Source organism: Puma concolor, chromosome B1 (genome assembly GCF_028749965.1).
Source record: "Puma concolor isolate L17-30 chromosome B1, mPumCon1.1.hap2, whole genome shotgun sequence".
Lineage (NCBI taxonomy): Eukaryota > Metazoa > Chordata > Mammalia > Carnivora > Felidae > Puma > Puma concolor.
In genome coordinates, this window is record NC_141670.1 from 28,195,166 (window position 1) to 28,223,141 (window position 27,976).

Consider the following 27,976-nt stretch of genomic DNA (forward strand, 5'->3'; position numbering starts at 1 on the left):
TGGAGAGCAAAGCATCAACTAAGGGGTATAAATCAAAAGCTCTGCCCCGGACGTTTTAGGTTTGACACGACTTTGAGGCATCCAAGTGGAGAATGCAATGAAATAACCATGTATGAAGCTCGGTAAAGAGGACAGAACTAGAGATATTAACCCGAGAAAGTCAGCAGGTAGGAGGGTACTTATGGGAATGTTGAGCTCACCCAGCAAGACCTGAGCTCACACTGAACGAAAAGGGCCCAGGCAGAGACCGAAAAGCAGACTGAAAAAGAATGATGGAGTACAATGCGGTCATCATGATGTGCGCTGGATTAGACTAAACGGCTGCTTTAAATCCGAGTCTATCCATCTCTGGACTGCGCTAAAAATAAGCCAGCGGCCACGCGAAGTCTGCTCGCACAATCCTCCTCAGGCAGCGAGTGGCGCAACCACTAGCCCCGGCAGGCCCCGCCCCCGGGCAGGCCCGCCCCTGCCCTATCCCTATCCTGCCAGGCGCTCCAATCGCTTGTAGAGACCATCGCTGGACCCAGGCGGCTGTGTCGATCTCCGCTCCAACTGGAGACAGGGTCCAAACCATGGCGGAGAAGGCTCAAAAGAGGTGAGTCGGTTGTTTGAGAAAAGTCTATTTCTAGACTCCACATGAGTGGAATCTGCTCCTGGTCGCCAACGGTAGGGACTAAGATGATGTCTTATCCCGGGCGCTCGGCCTGGATGGCTCTTAAAGCCCAGCCTTGGCGGCCGCTGAGGGAGAAAACGACGAAGCGGGCGTAAGGGAGGATTGGGAAGGGATGAGGAATCGGTGCCTGGAAGGTTTTTGTTCTTCGATCCCACCGCCACCGCGCCGCCCTCCTCCAGAACGCGCCTGCGCGGAAAGGGTCTCCGAGTGGCGTTGCGCGGCGAGAATGGCGTCGCCCGCTTCCTCAGGACCCGGAGGGACCCCCCCCCCACTCCGACCCTCACCCCCTGTCCCCCAATTAGGCGCTGTTTGATGCAGCTGTTCACGGAGGGCGGCTTGTAGCAGTATTCTCTGCTGTGCGTTCCGAGACACCCACGGTAGTGCTGGCCGCACCCCAGAACCCTCTTGCCCATTGTGGGCGCAGTGTGTGTAAACCCATCGCTGTCGCTCGTCACAAGGGGGACTGCGCCTGGGCTAGAACAGTGTGAGACATTCTGCTCGGCGTGGCTAAGCTACTTTGTACATGTGTGAGGACAGCAGTGGGGGCTCCTCCCAACAGCCTTCACTGCTGCGAACAGCTTGAATGGGAGAATTGCTTAAGTTAACGATTTCGGAAAGCAGCGGCGTTGAGCACCCTCTGCTGCCTCTCTTTGAACGGGAAACCGACACACCTTGTTTCTGTTGGCAGTAAATTAAAATTTAGGGTTTTTTTCTATGGAGGCAGGTAACTATAATCTTTTTTCATAAGCTAAAGAGAACCAGGTATACTCTGAAAATTGTGTGCAGTATATAGCCATGTACAGTGGAGTGTTTTGGGGTTTTTTTTAGTGTATTTATTTATTTATTTATTTAGAGAGAGCTAGGGAAGGGCAGAGAGTGGGAGAGAGAAAATCCCAAGCAGGCTTCGAGCTGCCAGCACAGCCTATGTGGGACTTGAACTCACAAACTGTGAGATCGTGACCTGAGCAGAAATCAAGAGCGACCCGGGCTCCCCAGATGGCTTGTTATGTAAATGGGTGCTCAGCTAAGCCTTTCATCTCAGCTGCCTGAGCCCCCTCAGCCCCATCACTCGGAGGTGCAGTGGAGTCTACACAGAGATGATTGGACCACGTTTTAGTTGGTCTAGTGATGAATTTAATTGTTTTCTGCCTCATGGAGAAGTGTGCTGATGGGACCACAAACTCTGCCTGGGTCCTCTCCCTTAGACATAAAACTGGACAGAGGGACACTTGGGAATCGTTCCTATCCTCACTTGTCTAGGACTAGTTATATGTTAGATAGTGCTGTTTTCATAAAAAAAAAAAAATCATAGAGGGAGGCTGAGGGAATGGAAACTTGAAATGGGAAATAAGGTCTAAAACAAGAGGCATTTTTAATAAGATTGCATTATTTTAATACACAAACCCACTCTAAATGAAAAACATCAGAGGAATAGCATTTTTTTTTTTTTTGAAAAACCTTTCTTAACGTTTATTTTATTTTTGAGACAGAGCATGAACGGGGGAGGGGCGGAGAGAGAGGGAGACAGAATCGGAAGCAGGCTCCAGGCTCTGAGCCATCAGCCCAGAGCCTGAAGCGGGGCTCGAACTCACGACCGTGAGATCGTGACCTGAGCTGAAGTCGACGCTTAACCGACTGAGCCACCCAGGCGCCCCTGGAATAGCATTTTCTTTCTTTTTTTTTTTTTTTTTAATTTTTTTTTTCAACGTTTATTTTTGGGACAGAGAGAGACAGAGCATGAACGGGCGAGGGGCAGAGAGAGAGGGAGACACAGAATCGGAAACAGGCTCCAGGCTCTGAGCCATCAGCCCAGAGCCCGACGTGGGGCTCAAACTCACGGACCGCGAGATCGTGACCTGGCCGAAGTCGGAAGCTTACGACTGCACCACCCAGGCGCCCCTCTAATAGCATTTTCAAATGGTGATCCATTCAAGGACAACATCATTCAGCTTTCACAGGAAAAATACCCAACATGTCAGGAAGTTTCCAAGAAACTTTCAACTAACAGAAAAGAAATGATTGGTGTTAGGATAATGATGCTTCAGGGACAAACTGCTTCAGGAAATTTCTAGTCTCTGGGCTTCAGTTTCCTCATCTATAAGATGAGAAGGTCAGGCCATTTTCTGCTTTCTGTTCCATGTTACTGAAGTTTTTCTTGTACTTGGTAGAAAGATTGTATTTTTTACTGTGACTTCAGCAGAGTCAGACACGTAACCCCGATGCATCGTTTTTAGAATTTCATTAACTTGTGCCTTGTAGAAAGTCAGTGTATGTCAAAATGATGCAAACAGATATAGCTGTGTCTGATCTCACAAGTATTTCTTAGATAGACTCAGGAATTACTAGTTTTTGTTTGATATATATTCTTTTTACTTAGAGCTTTAAAAAATGCTTTGTGGTAGGAAGGTTTGTTTGCTGAAATTTGTAGAAGAAAAAATTGTGTCTCCTTTTTTTTAGTTTTCCCTATCAGTAAGGAAGTGGGTGTGATTTAAGAAATATATTTTTGGGGTGCCTGGGTGGCTCAGTCGGTTGAGTGGCCGACTTCGGCTCAGGTCACGATCTCACAGTCCGTGAGTTTGAGCCCCGCGTCGGGCTCTGTGCTGACAGCTCGGAGCCTGGAGCCTGTTTCGGATTCTGTGTCTCCCTCTCTCTGACCCTCCCCCGTTCATGCTCTGTTTCTCTCTGTCTCAAAAATAAATGAACGTTAAAAAAAAAAAAAAAAAAAGAAATATATTTTTGCTGTCACTTTGCACTTGTATCAGGGAATATTTAGGGGGGTTCTAGAATGTAAATGATGGAGAGACATGTTAAAGAGTTTGTACTCTGCTGACTTTCAGAGCTATATTTCTCTCTTTAATTATTTCAGGAGAATTTAGTGATTCATCACTTAACATATTACACCCAGTGCTCATCCCAACAAGAGCTCTCCTTAATGCCCATCACCCGTTTAGCCCTCCCCCCCACCCCTCTCGCAACCCTCAGTTTGTTCTCTATATTTAAGAATCTCTTATGGTTTGCCTCCCTCTCTATTTTTCCTTCCTTTCCGCTATGTTCATCTGTTTTGTTTCTTAAGTTCCACATGAGTGAAATCATATATTTATCTTTCTCTGACTGACTTATTTTGTTTAGCATAATACACTCTAGTTCTATCCACATTGTTGCAAATGGCAAGATTTCATTCTTTTTGATTGCTGAGTAATAGCCCATTGTGTGTGTGTGTGTGTGTGTGTGTATACACCACATCTTTATCCATTCTCCAGTTGATGGATGTTGGTATCTTTCCATAATTTGGCTATTGTTGATAGTGCTGCTATAAACATTGGGGTACATGTGCCCCTTCAAATCAGTATTTTTGTATCCTTTGGATAAATACCTAGGAGTGCAACTGCTGGGTCATGGGGTAGTTCTATTTTTAATTTTTTGAGGAACTTCCATGTTGTTTTCCAGAGTGGTTGCACCAGTTTGCCTTCCCACCAGCAGTGCAAAAGAGTTCCTCTTTGTCCGTATCCTCACCAACATGTGTTGTTGCCTGAGCTGCTGGTTTTAGTCATTCTGACAGGTGTGAGGTGCAGGTGTAAGGTGGTATCTCGCTGTGGTTTTGATTTGTATTTCCCTGATGAGTGATGTTGAGCATCTGTTAGCCATCTGGATGTCTTACTTGGAAAAGTGTCTGTTCATGTCTTTGGCCCATTTCTTCACTGGATTATTTGTTTTTTGGGTGTTGAGTTTGGTAAGTTCTTTATAGATTTTGGATACTAACTCTTTATCTGATATGTCATTTGCATATATCTTCTCCCGTTCCTGCCGGTTGCCTTTTAGTTTTGTTGATTTATTTCCTTTGCTGTGCAGAAGCTTTTTATCTTGATGAAGTCCTAATAGTTCATTTTTGTCAGAGCTATCTTTCTGATCTAGAACTCTCATGAGCTCTGTGTTTTTACTTTCTTACTGAGTCTTTCTCCTGAATTTTCTGTGGACCCTCAACCTGAATTAATATAAAATTTAACAAAATGACTTCACTTTTTTCATTGCCTTTTCTATGTACTGATGATTTTCAAATCTTCTAACAGATATAGCAGATATATCAAATATCTAGTAATTATCACATAATCTGTCTTTTTTTTTTTCCCCCCCCTTTGGAGATCTTCCCATGAAACCCTCTATCATCTTTGCTCTCTGAGGCTGATGCATGGCTGTTGTCCTGATATTTCCCTTTGTACTAACACACTGGAGCCTCTGTTTCTAGACTCAATCTTATCTATTGGCTTACTTTTATTTAGCTTAGTACATCCTTCGGCAACTTCCCAATAAAGAGTACTTTTTTAAAGTTTTTGCAAGTCTGAAGATGTCTTTATTCTCTGTCCAAACTTGATTGCTAGTTTGGCTGGGTGGATAGCTCTGGTTTGAACATAGTTTTCACTTAGAATTCTGTAGGGATTGTCTGTGGTATTCTAAATTCTAGTATTGCTACTGAGGACTCTGATGCCATTCTGATTATTTTAACCTCACTTGGTGTTTTGGGTTTTTGTTCTGAAAACTTTAAGGATCTTTTCCATAGCATTCAGAAATTTTAAGATGATATTACTTGGCATGGGCCTTTTGCATTCACATCCTTTTAGGGTTGAGATTAATATTCTTTAGTCTGTGGGAAATTTTCTTGTATTATTCTTTAATAGTTTTTTTCCATAAATTATTTTCTCCTTTTTATTTGGATTCTTTTTGTTTTTGTTTTTGAAAAAGAGAGACAGAGTGCAAGCAGGGGAGGGACAGAGAGAGAGGGAGACACAGAATCGGAAGCAGGCTCCAGGCTCTAAACTGTCAGCACAGAGCCCACCGTGGCGCTTGAACCCATGGACTGTGAGATCATGACCTAAGCCAAAGTTGGATGCTTAACCAACTGAGCCACTCAGGTGCCCTGAGATTTATTTGGATTCTATACCTCATATGTTGGTACTCTAATTTTCTCACTTTTTCTGTCCTATTATCAATTTTATTTTATTTATTTTATTTTATTTTGCATTTTGTTCTACTTTCTGGAAGAGCTCTTTTTTTAATATTCCTAGTGATTTCACATTTTGGTTATGTTTTTAATTTTTAGGAACTCTTTCTTAGACTGTTCATTTTTCATAGACTTCTGCCTTGTTTAATGCAGTAGTCCTTTATTTCTCGTGAATTATATGTTTGGTTTTTTTTTAAGTTTACTTTTACTACCTGAATTGTCTGTGTTTCTTCAGACTATTTTTTTCCTTTGCTTTGCCTTTTTTCCTTTTTAGTTGGAGGCTTTCCTGATTTATCTAATCATCTCTGGCTCTCTGTCCATTATTAAGGATGAGAACTTAAACAACTGGAAGCTCCAGGTATACGCATTAGGCTTACCTTCTGATGTGCTTCAGGGTGGAGCAAATCAGGCAGGAAGCTGAACTTCTCATTGAAGAACTCATGTTGTCTGGTAGTTTCTTTGGAAAAGAATCCTCTTCTATTCCCTTGTTGCCTAAAATTCTGTATGAGGATAGGGAGGCACACAGGGGAAGGGGAGATGGTGGGCTCACTGTTGCTCAGCCAGTCCTCATCACCTACGTCTGGGCCTGATTTCTTGCGTGCAGTACCGCAGAGAGGGGCAAACTTTTTCTATAAAAAGGTAGTTTTACCTTGTTTTTATTGTTAGGATTATATAGTATTCCAGTAAGTTGATTACATTTTATTTCATTACTTCTCTCCTTTTATGGTTTCATTATTCTAAATAACATTGCCAATTTGTGCATATATTTTCCTCCTGTTGAATTCTTGATGGTAGAACTCCAGAAATAGATTTCCTAGGTCAAACATTGTGACTACGTTGATTCCTGATGCATATTGGTACAGTATTTTCTAAGAAGTATCCTGATAATTATCATCAAAAGTGTCCAAATGTCTCAGTTAAATTATAGATACATCATCTGATAGCCAAAATAAATGAAAAAGCAAAAACACCTCATTATCCTGAACAAACTAATACAGGAAATGGACTGGAGTGTGATTATACTGAATATTCCAACTATTTGCATTTATTTCATAACATAGCCTTTTATTTCTTACTTACATTGACTTGTGTCATGTTTCTACTAATACAGTATCAACCATCCTTCATGTAATACGGCACAGAACAGTGACAGACAGTGGCCTAGAAATGCTATAACCAATGCCTTTGTGAATCGGCATGATAGGGTTATATTTATGATAGCTGATTGTTTATTTGAAGGTTGGAAGTAATGAGAGTGTTACTAATGAATAATAATTTTATCCTGGGTTAAGAAAGATTGTTGCTGAATCAGTGAGAACAGTGATTTAAAGAACAACAACAAAAAAACTGGTCTTAAAAAGGGAAACTAGGAGTCTAAAATTCATTAAATGATACGAGTTACAAGAAAGTATTTATAGGTAGGGGAGGGCATATAAGGATCATGATTTGAGGGAGACTTTTTTTAAGGAAATAAGGATAAATTTTCAGCCTAGTTATTGAAATGAATCCAGGATCCTCTTGGCACCTGCTGTTAAGAAAATTTTATCAATCTCTTTTCTGTCTTGTTTTATTTAGTTATATATTGAATAGGTAATCATTTGTGGGCTTCAAAATGCAAACAGTTATAAAATGGGGATGTAAAGAAAAACATTTTCCATCTACCATTGTGTCCTTGCTATCCAGCTCCTCTCTCAGAAGGCAGTGAATATTATTAGTATCTTCTGTGTCCCTCCAGAGATAGTTTGGAAATACTGAAGCAAATACAAATATTCAGTAGTTACACACTAGAACAGCTATATTGGTTGCATCAGTTGTAAATGATGCTCAAAAGTTATATCAAAGAAACTGTGCTAAACACAAGTATTTTATTAGAATGGCAAGCATGTCCTATTTAAGTTCATGTTACATGTAATGAAGATTTGCATTCATCAAAGAGGACAGACTTAAAAAGTGAATGAACCCATGTCACAGTAAAACATTTGGAAAAATAAAACCTGGCAGTAACAATTTTTTTTTTTTTTATCAAAGCAATGTCAAAAAAAGGCATGAAAAACAAATAGAAAGTATCATTGACATTTTTATACTATCTACTATCAGTTAAAAATCAGTATTTTCATACATGAATATTTATAGAACTTAATACGAGTGATTACTGCACTCTACATTTCTGGTTCTTACTGGTTGAAAAACATTTGCTAAAGTTTCTGAAAACAAGTTTTTAGAAAACTTAACAAATCAGTCAAGATATTAACATTTTGGTCAAGAAAGTTTCAGCTGTTTTATATATCAGGTTTTAATAGTTTATTTAAAATGCATAATTGGGCCACCTGGTTGGCTCAGTCAGTTAAACGTCCAACTTCAGCTTGGGTCATGATCTCACCATTGGTGGGTTCGAGCCCTGCAATGGGCTCTGTGCTGACAGCTCAGAGCCTGGAGCCTGCATCAGATTCTGTGTCTCCCTCTCTCTCTGCCCCTCCCCTGCTCTCTCTCAAAAATAAACATTAAAATGCAAAATTCATGGCTTAGAAAAGTAGTTTGATAGGTTTTGTTGATCTCATAGAACTAGAACAGGTTAAGGATATTAAACATTATACTAGAAATCTTAGGGCAATAAGGCAAGAAAAATAAATAATTGGAAAAGAAGAAAAACTGTGTATTCAGAGACAGCAAAATTATTTATGTGAGAAATCCCAGAGAATCTACTTGAACTCAGTGGGTTTAGCAAAGTTTCAGGATACAAAGTCAATATACAAAATTATATTGTATTTCTGTGTACTTGCAGTGAATGACTGGAAATCAAAATTTTTGAAAAATCCAAAATAGAATTCTGAAGTCAAAATATCTAAAATGGTATTGTTGTTTTATAGAAGCGAGTGCACATTTAACCATGAATAATATCATTCCTACTAAGAAAAATACTTAGAACAAGTTACCAAATGATTGTCAATTTAATGGGGAAGTCGTTTGGTACAGTTCTTCACGTCAGCTCATGGCTCAGCTACAGCTGCATTCAGCTAGATTCAGCTGTGTCAAACAGGACATCACAGAATATCAAAAAGCATCAATAAATTATTTGGAATTTAGTAATTTTGAACAGCTTGCACTCCGGTTTATATCACTTGGTAAGCTGATTTATAATATAAATAGAGAATATTTGTAAATTTTGATTCTCTACGTTGATTTCTATATTAATATTACCTTGCCAGTTGTTATGTATTGTGAATATTCATTCTTTTTACAAAAATAGTGGTGTATTGTATACTGTCCATTTTCTGGCTTTTACTTTTTTTGACTTAAGATAGGTTGGATTACAGAGAGGGAGGGAGGCAAACCATAAGAGACCCTTAAATACTGAGAACAAACTGAGGGTTGATGGGGGTGGGGGAGACGGGAAAGTGGATGATGGGCATTTAGGAGAGCACCTGTTGGGATGAGCACTGGGTGTTGCATGGAAACCAATTTGACAATAAATTATATTTAATATAAAAATATATATAGCTTGGAAATCATCCCAAATCTTTACATAAAGGATTATTCATTCTTTTTAATGATTGTGTATTAGATTGTGGTGTACCATACTTTACTAACCTGTCCCTTTCTAATGGATATCTAGGTTGTATTCAGCCTTTTGCTGTTTGGAAACAATGCTGGTGTTAAAAGAATCCAAAATCTCTTTTCTCAAGCATTTTAATAGGGCATCATATATGATTTTAGCCTGATGGATAGTATGCCCCCTCAGAAACTTATAGTATATTAAATACCTTACCTTTTATCATTTCTTTTTTTAATCAGATTTTTTTAACTTTTTTTTCACTGAAGTGTCTAGATAGCTTCTATAGCAATATTTTTTTAATTAAAAAAAATTTTTTTTTAACGTTTATTTATTTTTGAGACAGAGACAGAGCATGAACGGGGGAGGGTCAGAGAGAGGGAGACACAGAATCCGAAACACAGCACAGAGCCCGACGCGGGGCTCTAACTCACAGACCGCAAGATCATGACCTGAGCCGAAGTCGGCCGCTTAACCGACTGAGCCACCCAGGCGCCCCTATAGCAATATTTTTTAAACTTATCCACGGTGAATGTTACCTTTTTCTTCCTACAGTGTGAAGATTGCTCCTGGAGCAGTTGTATGTGTAGAAAGTGAAATCAGGGGTGATGTAACCATAGGTAAGGAAATTGTTTATTAGTGTTTTTTTCCTCAAAAATTGATGTAATTTAATTTATTTCAATGCTTTACAATTAATTAGGTGTTATATATTTGTTTCATTGACGTCCTAATTTTATTGAGAAAATGATGTATTTCTCCCATGTTTAGTATTTCTAAAAGAAGTAAGTGTGATGGGCACTTGTTAAAGATTTTATTTTATTTTATTTTTAATTAAAAATTTATTTATTTTAACTAATCTCTACACCCAACATGGGGCTTAAGCCCACGACCCAAAGATCGAGTCACATCTCCTGACTGAGCCATCCAGGCACCCCAAGATTTTATTTTTAAGTAATCTCTACACCCAATGTGGGGCTCAAACTCAAAGCCCCAAAATCAAGAGTCACATGCTCCACTGACTGAGCCAGCCAGGCACCTGGATGGACTCTCTATTTTGAAAACTCCTCTCTGATAAAGGAATGAGGTGATGTAATAGAGTCATTAATTTATTTGAGAAACATCTATTATGTACTACAGTGTGCGCTGTGCTAGCACTAGAGACACAGCGATGAACACAGCAGACAAAGGTGTTGCCTTCATGGAGCTTATACACTACTAGGTAGTTAGTACGAGGTGGACCATGGAGTCGGACAGACCTGGGTTAGCATCCTTGCTCTTTACCTGCTGATTTACCTTGCACATATTATTATACATAACCTCACCAGCCTTCATTTTCCCCATCTGTGTAAGTGTGTGTATTAGAATTAGGTTCAGCTGCATATAGTGGTGGCTTAAACACACAAACGTTTATTCTCTTATATAAATAAGTCTAGAGGTAGGCAATTCAGGGCTGGTCAGTTGATTGTCCAGGAGCTCCAGCCCAAATGCGATAGCTAAAGCACCAAGAGTGATCTTTGATAAGAAAGGGGAGGATTTGGGGCACCTGGGTAGCTCAGTCCGTTAAGCATCTGACTTAGGCTTAGGTCATGATATCGTAGTTCATGAGTTTGAGCCCCAAGTCAGGCTCTGTGTTAACAGCTCAGAGCTTGGAGCCCGCTTCGGATTCTGTGTCTCCCTCTCCTCTCTGATCCCAGCTCATGCGCTCGCTCTCTCTCTCTCTCTCTCACAAGTAAATACTTAAAAAAAAAAAAAAAAAAGAAGAAGAAAGGGGAGGCGTGGAAACAAAAGGGTGTACCTCCAAGTTGGATCAGCTTCCTTTACATAGTCTTCCTGAAAGTTTCACACATTCTCTCTTTGTATGTCTGATGCCTTGGACTTAGTCTCAGCCTTGGAAAGCTGGGAGATACAGTCTGAACTGGGTGCATTGCTGCCCCCAATCCAGTGGGATTCAGCTACCAGGGAAAGGGAAGAACGGATATCTAGTGGCAAGTAGCAGGTTTTTCGACATGCAAAATAGGAGTGCCCACCTTTACAGGCACTTTTTGAAGGATTAAGTAAGAGAATATTTGTGAAAGTCATTGCCTGAAACCTAACACTAGCTGACCACATTGTTACATCTTAGCAGTGTGTAGCCTTGCTGGAGGTGAGGTCCAGCACTGAAATCAAATTAACAGTTTAACATGTGGTAACTTGCTTATATGGACATGATTAAGTTCCCCTGAACTTACATTTTAGCCACTAGTTCTTTTACGTACGTTTTCACTGCATATTGTGCCTTTGTAGCTTTACGAGCTAACATGAGTCCATCCTTACTAGCAGCTGCATGTTACCAGAGTAGAGCTTTCAGTGAGTTAAGTACAATTTCAGAGAGAAAATACGCCCTGGTCCCTTATGCTAACAGTATCTTTTGTTGTTGTTGTATTATTTATTTATTTGGAGAGAGAGGTGAGAGAGAATCCCAAGCAGGCTCCATACTGTCAGCGCAGAGCCTGATGCGGGGCTCCATCTCATGAACTGTGAGATCATGACCTGAGCCGAGATCAAGAGTCAGACGCTTAACTGCCTGAGCCACCCAGGCGCTGCTAACACTATCTTTAATAGGAAAAAAAAAAATTGTGAATTTTAGTAAGTCTAAGCCTCCAACCAATTTAGACATCATGTCTTATAAAACAAGTAAAGATTGTACCAGTATTATGGAATATCATTAGGAATTTTCTAGGTTGGATTTTATTTTAGATTGACAGTATTTCAGAGTTTAGAAGGTGACACAGTTTCTTTTCAGTGCTATGTTAACTTTTTGTTAATTCTTAAAACCATTTGCAAACTTTTTATGAGGAGAAATCATGATGGCCACATGTTTATCAAAGATGTTGTTCTGCATTATTTTTAATCTGGTATTTTTAAAAAATTTTTTAATGTTTATTTATTTTTGAGAGAGAGAGACAGAGAGACACAGAATCTGAAGCAGGCTCTAGGCTCTGATCTGTCAGCACAGAGCCGTCGTGGCTTGAACTCCTGAACGGTGAAATCATGACCTGAGCTGAAGTCAGATGCTTAATCAACTAAGCCGCCCAGAAGTCCCTTTAATCTGGTATTTTTATGGTTTTCATCATGATTCGAGGAATAACCCTCTCATTAGCTCACAAGGTATTGTTTTTTTCTTTTTTCTTGTTTTTAAAGTTTAATGATTTATTTTGAGAGAGAAAGAGAGACAGGCAAAGGGAGGGAGAGAGAAAGGAAAAGAATCCCAAGCAGTCAGTGCAGAGCCTGATGCAGGGCTCAAACTCATGAACTGTGAGATCATGACCTCATCTGAAATCCAGAGTCAGGCGCTTAACCAACTGAGCCACCTAGGCACCTCACTCACAAGGTATTCTTTTTTTTTTTTTCCCAATGTTTATTTATTCTTGAGAGAGAGAGACAGAGTGTGAGCAGGGGAAGGGCAGAGAGAGAGAGGAAGACACAGAATCCGAAGCAGGCTCCAGGCTCTGAGCTGTCAGCACAGAGCCTGACGTGGGGCTCGAACTCTGGAACTGCAAGGTTCTGACCTGAGCCAAAGTCAGAAGCTTAACCAACTGAACCACCCCCAAGTATTTTTAATTAGAAGGAAAGTAAGGCTAAAATAATGTAGCTAATTACACAAACTTGCCCTTTCATTTCTACTTCTTCCTCATTTTTAACGAAGTATGGTATACCTATTATATAATAGATAGTATAGAAACCTCTGCTGGCAAAAATGTACACACAGGTGTAGGTACATGTTTGTCTGTAGGTATATTTCAGATTTGAAAAAAAAACAAAAAACAAAAAACTCCTGTTACTTTTCTCCTTTTCTCCTATGAAAAGAAAAGGTGGACCAGGGACCACAGCATAGGATTGGGACGTGGGAGTATCAGGGGTCAGCACTCAGTTTCCAGTTTCTCCTGCTGTCTTTCACTACTTTGTGCTCCTCCCCTTTCCTTACCCTTTTAATCACCAACCTTCCCTAAATGTTGAAATTATGTAAGGAATACAGTGTTTAAATCTACTTTTTTTCCAGTAGCTTACAGTACAGAGATGGCTAAAATGTAAAATGACAGTTCACAGATTTTTTAGCATAAGAAGTGGTCGTAATTTTTAACTAGTGATTTGAAATTTATCATAGAATGGATCTAAATTAATGTTTTTATGCTTATTTTTGACCCAGTGTTTTAAAACAGGAAAATTTGCTCACTTTATAGAAACATCTCAATTTTTAAAACTAAGGAAAAGATTCAGAAGTGATATAGTTATCCAGTGCTCAGTCTTTTATAATTCTTCTCTCATTTTCATTATGTATTTGTCTTATCATTTTGTTTTATTTGTTTGTTTGTGTTTATCTTTAACTGTATATATAAGAATGGAAAATTTCCAGAATCAGTATTTAGATAGCCATTTCTATCATTGTTATATTTGGAATAAGATATCCCTAATCTTCTGACTGCTATTAATTCATTTTTCTGATGTAATACATGAGATTAAAAAGCACCAGGGAGATCTGAAGTTAAATCAAATGAGAGAGTAGAGATAAGTTATGTGATTAAAACTTACTCTCCTGGGCACCTGGGTGGCTCAGTCGGTTAAGTGTTGGACTTTGTCTCAGGTCATGATCTCACAGTTCATGGGTTCCAGCCCTGCATTCAGCTCTGTGCTGAACGCTTGCTCAGAGCCTGGAGCCTGCTTCAGATTGTGTCTCCTCTCTCTTCCCCTCCTCCATTTGTGCTCTGTCTCACTCTTTCAAAAATAAATGTAAAAAATTAAAAAAAAAAAAAAAACACCTCACTCTCCCCACCATGTTTTTTTCTTTTTCCCCAATTTATGGCTTTTACTGTTTTTGTTTTTGCTTAATTTACCAGACCAAAGTCTTTTTCTGTTATATTAGGGATATAGAGATTTGAACACCTAATACGCTTTGTTTTCTCAGTCAAGTAGCAATAAACTTAAGTGTAGTTGAGTTTAATAGATTTTTCAGAATGTTATGCAGAACTTTGCATCCCCCAGTTGGTTATACTTTTACCAAATTATTCTATTCTGAAATATTTCAGAAAGAAAGTAATTTTTCCTTGTCTTTGTTTCAGTAGTGTAATAGAACTTTAAACCTGATCTGTTCTCCTAGAAAATCAGGTATTTGGTTTATCAAAGAAACTAGTCTGAAGCATTGTCCTTAAGCAGAAACCCTAGGACTTGAGGCGCTGCTGGAGCCTGACCCCTTTCCTTAGAGGCTGCCAGGAAACAGACCTTGGGAAAAATAACAGCTCTCTTGTTAATTACAATGTGGGTAAACAAGGTTTCATAGCGTCCAGCCTGTTTTTAATTAGGCTGCCTTGATTTTTGGACCACGCATTATTTCCTTAAATTTTGTTTTGAAAGCTGAAAAGCATTTCAGAAAGTTACTTCTAAGCCCCTTTTCTGTAGTCCCATTATAGGGTGAAAGTCAGTCTCCTGGTCTCAGGACAGGGCTCGGTTGGGACAAGGTACTAGGTAGGAAGGCAGACCTCCACATAGTGGGAAAACGGAGATGGAACCCCTTTGTCCCATTTATTCTTTCTCTCCATTAGAGTTTTTAATACAGATCAAAAGCTTCCCTTTACTGTGGAAGTCTTTTTTAATAAGGCAGAACAGTGACCTTGACTTGAAATTCATCAAATATAAAGCAGTTCTTACAGGTACTTAAGCTTACAGCTCAAAGGAATTGTTTTAACTTTCCAAAGAGAGCTTGTGGCTTTTTGAACTATTTATTGACATATGAAAATGTACACAAAGATAGCTTCCTGTGGCAAAGATAGGAAAAATGTCCTTTACCAAATGAGGGGAATGGAAGTTTGATGCAAGGAATGCCTTTCTGGCTGTGTTGCATCAAGCCCAGCCAACCATTTAGAAAAATAATTCATCAGCCAGTAAGGCAACATCAGCTCTAGACACATTTATCCAAACAGGGAGATAAGCCAAATAGGATTTCAGCACATTTGGTAAGCAAATATACAAACTACCCTGCCAGTTAAGAGCTCCAAAAAAGTTCACAACAGCCTTTAAAAAAAAAAAAAAAAAAGCAACTTTCTATAGTGACACATTTTTATTTTTAAAGCATTTTAACCTCAAGACCCTTAAACTTGGTTTGAAATCAGACCCGTTCTAGGTAAAAGTGCTTCTTACATGTAGAAGAGTGTGGAGCAGTCTGTGCCCAGACTTCAGTGTGCCGTGGCTGCCCGGGTCTTGGAATACCACTCGGATTCCTGGGCCCACTGGTGCCAATCTCCAGCACAAAACTGTGCAGAGACAAAGCCCACACTGTGCAGGTTACACACCTGAGTCAGAATGTCCCTTTAGCAAGTTCTAGAAACCAAAATTTTAGCAGTCACATATACTGAAGTACATGAATACTAACCCCTCTGCTCTCTGCCCCAAAAGACCTACAAGAGGTTTAGGGGAACTGTTCAGTTTATTATCAGCCATGACTTCTGTTGCACCACAATTCAGAGTTGATACTTGAACCTTCTAAGTTATTTCAGCCCTGAAACACAAGGACTTGTAGTTTGGCAGTGCTGCCACCAGGTGGAGGCGGTGTCTCATGTAAGCTGGTGATCCTGCATTATATCCCAGGGCCCTCGGATTTATAAACAGATATCCAGTTATCTTCTTGCTAACTTATTAATTATGATAAAAATGAAAACAACAATAATAAAAAACCTGCTTAAAATAGCTCAGGCATTAGGGGCACCTGGGTGGCTCAGTCGGTTAAGCGTCTGACTTCCGTTCAGGTCATAATCTTGGGGTTGGGAGGTTCAAGCCCTGCATTAGGCTCTGTGCTGACAGCTCAGAGCCTGGACCTGCTTTGGATTCTGTGTCTCCCTCTCTCTGCTCCTCCCCTGCTCGTGCTCTGTCTCTCCCTTTCAAAAATAGATAAACATTAAAAAAAAAAATAGCTCAGGCATTATATTTAAAAATTCTATAAGACATGGGACTTGGGTTTAGTTTCATTTTTAAAATTTGTGTTTGTATAGTTAACATATATTAGATCATTTTTGAAAGGGAAAAATGAAAATATTAATTATTTTCAAAGCTATTTCAGAGGAATTTTTAAAGAAAGACCGGTTTCAGTGACAACCTTATCATACTAGTCCATTCTCCAGTAACTTCTTACACGTCTGCTTGTCGTCAAAGCTGCAGCTTAGGGGCCAGCAGAATACCTAGTGCCTCTGGCTTATCTAGCCACGGCAGACGATCTGCTTTCTATCACAGCATGGTGATCTCTTCCCCGTCTAAGATTTTAATGCCAGTACAGAAAATACATTTATTCTTTTCTTTTACTATCTTACAGTAATATGTGAATTTTCCCCCACTGTTTAAAAGGAGTTACCACCCTAATAACCTGAGTGGAGGAGAGGAGTTTTTCTGTTTCTCAGACCAGAAGGAGTTGTTTTGCTTATTGATAGTTATTTGTTAGCTTTTAGTGTCAGATAGTGATGAACTTCCCATTTTTAACACCTATGGGCCAGACCCTGTGATCTCCCTTTCAGACATTATTTCGTATAATCCACACTTCAACACAATGAAGTAGGTTATTCTGGATCTCATCTTTTTATAGATGAGAGAACAGGCATTTGAGAGATTAAGCATATAGCCTTTAAGTGGTAGAGACCCAGAGTCTAGACTTTCTCAACAAGGAGTGGGGTGCTGGTAGGGGCTTTAATTACAAAGAATCTAAAATAGAATGATTTGTCCCTTTTATCACAGAACATTTTTTTTTTTTCAACGTTTTTTATTTATTTTTGGGACAGAGAGAGACAGAGCATGAACGGGGGAGGGGCAGAGAGAGAGGGAGACACAGAATCAGAAACAGGCTCCAGGCTCCGAGCCATCAGCCCAGAGCCTGACGCGGGGCTCGAACTCACGGACCGCGAGATCGTGACCTGGCTGAAGTCGGACGCCCAACCGACTGCGCCACCCAGGCGCCCCTATCACAGAACATTTTTAAGTAAAGTGTGAATCTGGTATTGTGCAAACTACAGATGTAAATTGGTTCACACAGCTGGAAGACCTGTAAGAAATTTCTCATTTTGGAGGAATCCAGTGTTTGTTTCAGTATTATTTAGCACCTGTCCCTCAAAAGTGGTAACATCTAAATGCCCGTCAGTAAGGGCTTGGTTAAATAAATTATGATATGTTAATATGATATGAAGTACTATTCAGCCATTAAAAAGAAGAGCTAGCTAAATGTACTTTTATGGAAAAATCACCATGACTTTTTAGGTGAATTAAGAAAATTGCACAATAATAAGTACCATTCCTTGATTAAAAAAAAAAAATCAACTATGTGCTTATAATCCATATTTTTCCACCTTCAAATTATATTCTATTTATTTTTTAACTTCATGGTAAAAGATATTTATATACAATGATATTTACGGGTCTTAAGGGTATAGTGGAACTTAAGTCTGGAATAATATACCCCAAACTTTTAAGAATAGTTACCACTAGGGAACAGGATTGGCGCAAAGAGAGGATCTTTCACTTTTGCTTTGTTTGAATTTTTATAATGAGTATGTATTACCTTTGTAAATATGTGTATTTCTTAACAGAAAAAAAGGCACATGTGTTCACAATCATGGTCAACTTGAGAATCTTCCCAAGATTCCTATCTTTTATCCTGAATAGGAGAATTTGCCAAAGCAATTTTACTTGGGCAGCTCAGGATTTGGGGAGCCAGGGGTGACAGAAATAACAAAGCCACCTCATGTTATTTCTTATCAGACTGTGCGTCTTTTGACTGTGCATCCTGTCTTGGACCCCACCCTCCTTATCAGTCCCCAGCTCTTCATTGTTAGGGGGAAAAAATAAAGTTGCACTGAGGTTCCTTCCAGTTCTCTGGGCACCAGGAACACCTTCTTATTTAATACATTCGTGTGTGAGTATGTTAAGTATTTCCAGTTTTCAAGATAACAAAACAAAATAAAGAAATGCAAGCTCAAAAGGGCAAAAGTAGCTTATATTTTTTTATTTCCCTCTAACATATAGCACTGGATCTTGCCTGTCACACGCAGCTAATGATTATTGAATAAATTAACTTACATAGTTGAGTACTGAATTACGGGGACAGTGCATCTTCCTGACTACCTTCCCACCTCCTGTCAACACTTCTACCCACGCTGTCTTCCTTTCAGAGTTGGTTACTTCATGTCCACTTATTTACCAATAAAAATAGCCATGGCATTGGGGGTGGGTGGGGCTAGTGTTGCAGGGAGTGGCAGTAATGAGGTTATATTTTCTCAGGAGTGATTTCATTATCACCAAAATGCTAGGCCTTTGGGAAATTAAGAACCAGGGGAGGGAATGTGTTAGCTGTCCAGAATCGTGTCCCTGTTTAAGCAATGCCGGCCACCTCCACCCTGGTGGTGAAATGGATGTGGTAAGACCCCTTCCCGCTCCTTTCAATTTGAGGTAGGAGGCGTCCCCTCAGTCTGCCTATTTCAGAGTCTTAGGATTCCAGTAATTATATTGGCTCCTTCCACTGCCTCCCTGTAACCTTTTCAATCTTTAACTGGTTAAAATCATGTCCTAGACCAGACACAACAGTATCTCTGCCTCCTTCCAGTGGTTAGGCTTGTTATTGGGATGGTGACAAAGTAACAAAGATAAGGTTTCCATGTTTCCCTTCTCCCATTCCACCCATGTTTCCTCTTAGCCACTTAATAGGAAGACTAACTATATAGTACACAAGCATGAGAAAGTGTTAATGTGGTTCACTAGCATGAGAAAGCCCAACATTATATGCAAAGGGAGCCTTACTTTTATGAGAGAAAGCAGGGAAGGGAATTAATATTATTGCCAACAATGTGCCAGAATACTGTGTCTACAAACATGATCTCATCTAATCCTTACAGTGCCTCTGTAAGATGGTATATTCCCCACCCCCATTTCACTGCTGAGATAACAGAGGCTTCCAAACAGCTGGTTCGCCAGCGCTGTCTGGCTCCAAAGCCTGTGCTGTCTCCACTCACCTTGCCTTGAGATTTGGCACTAACTACTATTGATAACAGCTGAGGAGATAACATTTGTAAAGTGCACCTAGTGTGGTGCCTGGCACATACTTTAGAAAATGTTCCTCCCAATAGCCTCGGCCCCCTCTTGGTCACCTTCTCCCCTCCTATTGGAAGCGTAGCCTCCACCAATAATTTCTTTTCACCGTATTTTTAACAGGACCTAGGACAGTGATCCACCCTAAAGCACGGATTATTGCGGAAGCCGGGCCAATAGTGATTGGGGAAGGTAACCTAATAGAAGAACAGGCGCTTATCATAAATGCGTGAGTAAGACATTTTCAGATACCCTGAACTAAGTACCTCGGGTTGTGTTTTTATTAATTCAGCTATCTATAGGAACCTTTTACGGTAGACATTTGGAAAGCCTACTATTTTAGAACTAGAGAAACATTAAGGATCTTTTCAACACAAGTGGTTAGTAAATAAGGAAACCAGAGACCAGATGGGTGAAGAGACTCGTCTGAGATGAGATAACTTGTTGGTGACTGACTAGAATCTCCTCCTCTCAGTCTGATAATCTTCCCCTTATGTATCACTACCTCCTCTGTGCGCTAAGCAAACATTTCCTGACTCCAGTGACCAAGTGCTGTGCTGGCCACCCTTGAAGAGAGGCTTTTGGTTAGATTTCTCACTTCTGGCTGAATTGTTATTACTCCTGCCCAGACACATGAGCTTTACTCTGATATATATTTTCATATGCTTTGTGGGGATAGCACCCAGAATTATATTTGAAAATTTGGGGGACTTAGAGGCAATTTTTTTTTTTAATTTTTTTAATGTTTATTTTTATTGTTGAGACAGAGACAGAGCATGAGTGGGGGAGGGGCAGAGAAAGAGGGAGACACAGAATCTGAAGCAGACTCCAGGCTCCGAGCTGTCAGCACAGAGCCCGACACCAGGCTCGAACCCACAGACTGTGAAATCATGACCTGAGCCGAAGCCGGATGCCCAACCGACTGAGCCACCCAGGCGCCCTGGCAATTTTTAACTTTCAAGAATAAAAAGTAATAAAATATTCAAACATGTACATGATCTTAGTGAGCTAGACTATAATACCTATGAAATTTTCATAAGCATTTAATAAAGCTTTCTAGATAAAATTTTGGCAGGAAATTCAAGCTTATACCTAATTTATGGCAACAATGTATGGAATTTGTAAGAAAGACCTTGGGAAAATATTTGACTGTGATAAAGAGATTGATTTGTCATAACACTTACTTAGGATTTGGGAGTTTCTTACTATATTAAGCAGTTTCTTTTTAAAATCTTATTTTGGCACCTTTATTGTAAGTAAGTTAGGAATAGCTATATTCTGCAGTAACTCAGCTGTCAGAGATAAAGCACCATTTAAAAAATGGCTTCCTCTTAGACCACAAACATTTTACGTTCCAAATATTTCAAACTACCTAAGAGCATACAAAATAATTACGTGAATTTCTGTTTATATTTCACAATCTCGAATGATTATTGAGAATGGAAATTTTTCGAGCCAGGCATGATTTTGATTCCAGTTTAATAAGCTAAAAATTATAGCCAGCATCATTTTTACCTTGTCCTGGAAAAGGCCCTCTGGGCTATGAGCTTTAAAAATAAGCAAAGGAGGGGCGCCTGGGTGGTGCAGTCGGTTAAGCGTCCGACTTCAGCCAGGTCACGATCTCGCGGTCCGGGAGTTCGAGCCCCGCGTCAGGCTCTGGGCTGATGGCTCAGAGCCTGGAGCCTGTTTCCGATTCTGTGTCTCCCTCTCTCTCTGCCCCTCCCCCGTTCATGCTCTGTCTCTCTCTGTCCCAAAAATAAATAAACGTTGAAAAAAAAAATTAAAAAAAAAAATAATAAAAATAAGCAAAGGAAAAATTAAAAATAAAAAAAATAAATAAAAATCAGCAAAGGAAGGCTGACCTTCTAAACTTACCTGTGACTTCTTTACCTTTTAGTAGTTCTTTTTCAACTCAGAATCAAGTCTTCAGCATAGATGATAAATAATTCACTTGGAATAAGAAATTACTTATATAGTTACATATTTTAAGCTTGATGGAGATCAAATTGACAGAATGAACCCAAATTCTAAAACAAGAGAATTGCTTATTGCATTATTGACTTTGATGATTTGTCTCTTCTTTTTATAGTCACCCTGATAATATCACCCCTGATGCTGAAGATCCAGAACCAAAACCTATGATCATTGGCACCAATAATGTGTTTGAAGTTGGCTGTTGTATCCTTTACAATAGTTTAAAGTAAAACATTCTTCCCAGCTGTTTTTAATATCCAAAATTTATTCCATAGAAATCATCATATTTTACCTGTCAAATATATCAAGTATATTATAAGTATGCATTCACACACACACTCTCACACACACACACACACACACACACACACACACACACAGCTCCTAGTGTTACAGCTTGTTCACAGGTAACAATAGGTAACAATGACTGAGTGGCAGTAGACACAGAAACAGAAGAATCCTGTCTTCTGTCCTGCTTTAAGAACCACAGCTCTGTCCATTCAATTCCTATATAGTTTAGGTTAACAGTATGTTGTCTGCTGCAAAGAAATGGTAGAAAGGGATGGAAATATTTCTTTTTTTTTTTTTTAAGTTTATTTTATTTATTTTAAGGGGGGAGGGGCAACGAGAGAGGGGAGAGAGAGGGAGGGAGGGAGGGAGGGAGAGAGAGAGAGAGAGAGAGAGAGAGAGAGAGAATCCCAAGCTAATAGCGGATCCTGATATCAGGGCTTGAGCTCACAAACCATGAGATCATGACCTGAGCTGAAATCAAGAGTCGGACACTTAACCAGCTGAGCCACCCAGGCACCCCTGGAAATATTTCATTCTTTGTTTTTTTTCCCCAGAGTGCTACTAGTTCTTTCCTTGATTTTTGTACTCTAAAAAGCTAGTAAACTCTTTTCATGTTGTCAGCAAGATATAATTTTATGACAGAAGAACTTGGAGGAAAATAAAATCTATTTAGTGATAGCAAAATATTTAAATAAATTAAGCTACAGGCACAAAATGGACTATTCGGATCATTAAGCAGTCATCTTAAATTACGGTTTTAAAGATTTTAATCGTATGGAATAATGCCTGCAAATTTAATTGAACCAAATAAAGTGAGCTGTAAAAGTTTATACAGTTTGATTCCCAGTTATGTTAAGGGAATTATATGTATTTACATAAAGATATATCAAACTGTTAGCAGTGTTATCTTTAAGTGATTGGGTGATAAATTTAATTTTCTTAAAACAGTCGTGAAAATATGTTACTTATAGAATGGGGGTAAAAGATGCTCATTTCCTTAAAAAACGTAGAAGGCATTTATATCTACTTAGAGATGCTTACATTTAAAGATTAAAGCTTTACTTTCAGGCTGCCCTGAGCAAAGGAGCTCTCACCAGGCTGAGCCTGCGTGGCCCTGCCCATGCTCCTACCCTCTGTCCCAGGGCAGGATAAGGATACAGTGAATTGGTAGGGGGAAAAGATGCACATGTTTACAATGTTTACTTAACTCTGGCTTACAGATTCCCAAGCCATGAAAATGGGAGATAATAATGTTATTGAATCAAAAGGTAAGCTGTATTCAGAATTTTATTGTGAAAATGATTACCTCCTTTTTCTTTGTGGTGTCCTAGAAAACAACCCAAGTATAACCTCTGGCAAAGTGGAAGGAAGGCATGGTTGGAAGTGGACTAAAATAGGAGATTAAATCTTTGCCTTTAAGGAACCTAATAATGTGTTTAATACATTGAACTAGAAATTCAGCTGTGTACGTAAGTTGGGATTGGATTAAACCATAACGTTCAGATGAAAGATTTGGAAAGATTTTTGCTAAATACTAGTGTCAGTGATAATTTAGTTGATTAATATAATTGCAGAATTAAAGAAAAAAATCATTTTCTGTATCAGTTTGCTTTCTTTAATTTCAGGACTACTTTATCTAGCCAGTCAGGAACAAATATAAGCCACTTATCATAAGTAGAGCTGGGCAGGAGGTCATGTAAAGTCACCACTACAGGAAAGCAGCTCCCAAGAGCGTGCCCCACTAAAGTCCAGAAAGAACCTGAACAATAAGATGTCTTTAGAATAATAATTTATCTTTGGTGGTCCTAACTGACATGAAAGAATAATGCTTCTTTTTTTAAATACTAAAGTTAGACTTGTTGTTAATCTACTTAATGGTTTTTGTTTTAATTTGATTACCAATTATTATCGTTGTTATTTTCTACTTATTATATACTTACTATGTGTCAAACCTGGGCTCGGCACTTCCCATTTAATATCTCACTTATTCCTTACAACAAACTGTAAGTAGGTTGATCTTTCATTTCATAGATAAGCTTCTCAGAATTTATAGTGACTTGTCCAAGGTCACACAACTAGTCAGCAGCAGAGCTCTGTGTTTAATCCATCTAATACTAGTCTGGTGCCTGCCTCTATGCTTTACCAACTCTGAATTGAAGTATTTTCTTTAATTTTTTTTCTTAAAGCTAGTTTACTTTTTCATACTTAAGACATTTTGGAAAAATGTAACATTCCAGTCATTTGTCTTAAATTACAGTTCTATGTTTTTATTGCAGCATATGTGGGCAGAAACGTAATCCTGACAAGTGGTTGCATCATTGGGGCTTGCTGTAACCTGAATACATTTGAGGTCATCCCTGAGAATACAGTGATCTATGGTGCAGACTGCCTTCGTAGGGTGCAGACTGAGCGACCACAGGTACTGGAACCTGTCTTTAAAAGGAGTTCTTTTTTTTTTTTTTTAATGTTTGACAGAGACATAGCATGAGTAGGGGTGGGGCAGAGAGAGAGGGAGACACAGAATCAGAAGCAGGCTCCAGGCTCTGAGCTGTCAGCACAGAACCTGATGTAGGGCTCGAACCCATGAACTGCAAGAACATGACCTGAGCCAAAGTCGGGTGCTTAACTGACTGAGCCACCCTGGCACCCCAAAAAGGAGTTCTTTCTGAAAGAAACAAAGAAAAACTTAAATACAGAGAACAAACTGGTGGTTGCCACAGGGGAGGTGGAGTGGGGGGGAGAGAGATGGGTGAAACAGATAAAGAGGATTAAGAGGTACATACCTCCAGTTTAAAATAAGTAAGTCACAGAGATGAAACGTACAGCACAGGCAATATAGTCAGTAAATTGTAATAATGTATGGTTGTCATGGTGACTACATTTATCATAATGAGCACCAAGTGATGTATAGAATCATTGAATTGATAAGTTGTACACTTGAAACTAATATAACACTTGAATAATGTTAAATATACTTCAATTAGAAAAAAATTTCTGGCGCTACTAATTTTCAAAAAACTACCACATAATTGTTTTAATGGGACAGCAAGTTTGCCATTTAAAGAGCAGATGAGAGGGACGCCTGCGTGGCTCAGCCAGTTAAGTGTCTGACTCAGGTCATGATCTATGGTTGTGGGGTCGTAGGTCACAAGATCTGCACTGAGCGTGGAGCCTGCTTGGGATTCTCTCTCTCCTTCTCTCTTTCCCCCTCCCTCTCTCTGTCTCAAAATAAATAAATAAACTTAAAAAAATAAAATAAAAAGCAAATGATTAAAATCAGAGAAACATTCCTAAAACTAGAGTTTATTTGCATTGAAATTATTCAGTCTTTAAGTTATTATCAAAAATATGTACAAAGATGACAATGACAAATTGATAATGAACAAAGAAAATCCAGAGATGTTGCTCCTGATCTTAATGTATTTTCACTGAAAATGTATCACCAAACTTTATAAACTGTTGATTCACTCTGAAAATACCAATCCTCAAGGGTAAGGAATGATCCTATCAAATTTATACTGGCCAACCAACTTTGGTCCGTCTGTTAGTTTACCAACATAGCTGACTTGAAAATAAACACAGTTTGTGAATATGCAAGTGTGTTTTGATATTTTCCTGGCTTACGAGAAATTATCTCTGCTACTAAGAACCAAGAATAATTAAGAATATGTATTTAGAGTTTCATATAGGAGATAAAATAGGGCATTTGGGGCTTCCTTTGGACAGAAGACATTCTGATTAAAGTTTTGAACTTCATTGTTTGGCACACAATATATTTCTTTGGTTACCCAGCCTCTTTCCCCTCCTCCAAAAGAAAATATTTTTCGAGACATCTATCATTTTGCATCTGATTCTTAGCCATATTTTATCAGATGTTAAAACTCCAGCTGTCTTTGGGTTATTCTGTTTCTGTAATGTTTGGATTTTATTATTACTATAAGCAAGTATTACTTCTATAGACCAAAAAGGCAGTAAAACAAACCAGGGTTGTTTTCACTATCTTTCTGCATAACAGCAAAAATGATTGAAGAAGGAGAAAAGAAACTGGAGTTGGGTTAAAAGAGATTAGAATTCAGTGAGTAAGAATATCTGAAGTTGAATACAGTTTTCCACATCTCACTCATCACAGGTCCTTATTAAAGAACTTACTGAATCAAAATGTCTCGGGCAAGGACCTAATAATCATCCATATTTGTCACAAGTACCCCTAGTGAGTTTTGCAACGAGGGAAGTTTGGGCGGCGCTGGTGAGTGAAGAGCAGAGAGTACAGCTGTGTACTTGTAGGGCCTGTGGAAAACTGCGTTCCAAGAATTCTACTTAGGTTGTTGTCTATGATTAGAACTTTTTAACTTTTTCAAGGGTAGCGTAAAGCCTGTAACAGCAGGGTTGAAAATTGAGTCATGTATATTTTTAATTTTTTTTTTTAAAGTTTGTTTATTTAGAGAGAGTGTGCGAGAGAGTGTGAGTTGGAGCAGGGGAGGAGCAGAGAGAAAGGGAGAGAGAGAAACCCAAGCAGGCTCCTTGTCGTCAGCACAGAGCCCGACGCGGGGCAGATCGTGACCTGAGCTGAAATCAAGAGTCAGATACCTAGTCACCCAGGTGCCCCTCATGTATATTTTTATATGTAAAATCTTTTGGCTTTTTCGTATTTCCAAACTTAATGTATATTCATTGTAAATTAAACAACCTAAATAAGTAAATAAATAAATAAATAAATAAATAAATAACCAAAAAACCCCACAAAAAACAGGTAAGCAAAAATCAGCCAGTGGAAATCACCTATACTTCCCTGACCCTGAGCTGCCTGGTACTCTTGCTTTCTGCTTGTCAGTTCTTAATTCTCTTATCTTTTTAGCCCCAGACACTACAGCTGGATTTCCTGATGAAAATCTTGCCAAACTACCACCACCTAAAGAAGACTATGAAAGGAAGCTCAACTCCAGTTAAGAACTAAGAACAATATACAACATCAAGATAACAGTTTGTCTTTGACCACTGTCTTTTGAGAGGGCCACAGTGTTTATGCACTCTTAGCAATTCACAGATTAATACATGTTGACTTTATTTTATAAAATTGAGTCAGAGAGGAAAGTAATGGATTTTCATTATAACTGTCCTCTGTAATTACATAAAACGCATTATTTTCCTATATCCTTACTCCTTTTCTGAGAATTTATAGGTTTGGTTTATTTTTCTTTTGTCATATGTTGGCCATGATTTTAGTTGTGTAAAAGATTCCCTGTGATAAGAAAGGGCATATTACTATGTATTTATATTCTAGCATATGTTGTATTCAATAAAAATGCTAGTGACGGGACTTTCAGTGAACATACTTTGATCAAGTTTTCTACTTGTGTTAACTTCGCTAAAATAGCTCTTTTAATTTTTACTGTGTACTAGCCATATTAAAGCTAATGTGTTTATCTTTTCCTTTTGTTACTTTGGAGCGGTTTGATATTTCAGGTGAAATTTCAGCAGCTGTTGAACTAATTTGACTTCATCTTATTTCCAAGAAAAAAAATCTATTTTCATTTTAGTAAAACGGGTATTAGAAAAAGATGTATTCTGTAGCATACAAACAAAATCAGTAAGAATGATCTCTGATGGAAATGACAAGTAAATGGCCCTTGAGTAGTCCTGAGTTTCTGAGGATAATAAAACTATAAAAGAGATTTTGATATATTTATAAATTTATGAAATTACTTTGGCACATTACCAATGACTGTTGATCTTATTATTATTTATCTTAATTACATATTATTTATCTTAATTACATAATGGCAACATATTGAGGATTTTATTGTAATCCTAAGTTTTTTTTTAATAATTCAAATGTGTACATTTGATGGAACATACTTTTTTCTGAGTCAGTAGCTGTTGGTTAATATTAAGACATTAAATACCAAAATATTTCCTATTGAAATTAAATAATTGTATACTAAAAACTATTTTTGAAGTTCTGAAATGGAACAGGTGCAAATTAGCCTTTGTTCCAAATTCAAATGGTTAAATTTTGGTAAGAATACTCATGACTCAAGTTAGAAAACTATACTACCACATATGGTGGATTGAAAAAAGGAAAATAACATCACATAAATGCCCTATTTTTGATAACCGATTTATTCATTTTTCCACCCCTGGTGGTCTCAACTTAGGATTTTGTTGATCATGGAAAATTTTTCTAGATGAAAGATAAAAAATTACAAAACTGCCTTTCATGTAGGCTCTGCCAGTTTTAAAATATTATCTCTGGACAAGCTCTGACATGCTAATAAATGTCCTCTGTTCCTAACTGTACAGGTAATACGTGAAAGCAACAGTGAGACATTTCCCAAGTACTCGGTAATAAGATACCCCCAGAGAGTTAAACTAATTAAGTCAGTTTGTGGGAAGGTAAGCC

At 38.7% G+C, this 27,976-nt stretch overlaps 1 protein-coding gene across 1 annotated transcript; it reads left to right on the top strand.

The window, feature by feature from the left end:
• Window positions 1-444: 444 nt before the first annotated feature.
• Window positions 445-26,893, top strand: DCTN6 (dynactin subunit 6). Its single transcript, XM_025932951.2, has 7 exons — window positions 445-595; window positions 9,775-9,839; window positions 19,435-19,540; window positions 21,401-21,489; window positions 22,797-22,844; window positions 23,853-23,995; window positions 26,432-26,893. The coding sequence occupies exons 1-7, from the start codon at window positions 573-575 to the stop codon at window positions 26,528-26,530; spliced, it is 573 nt and encodes a 190-aa protein (XP_025788736.1). The 5' UTR covers window positions 445-572; the 3' UTR covers window positions 26,531-26,893.
• The last annotated feature ends 1,083 nt before the right edge of the window (window positions 26,894-27,976 follow it).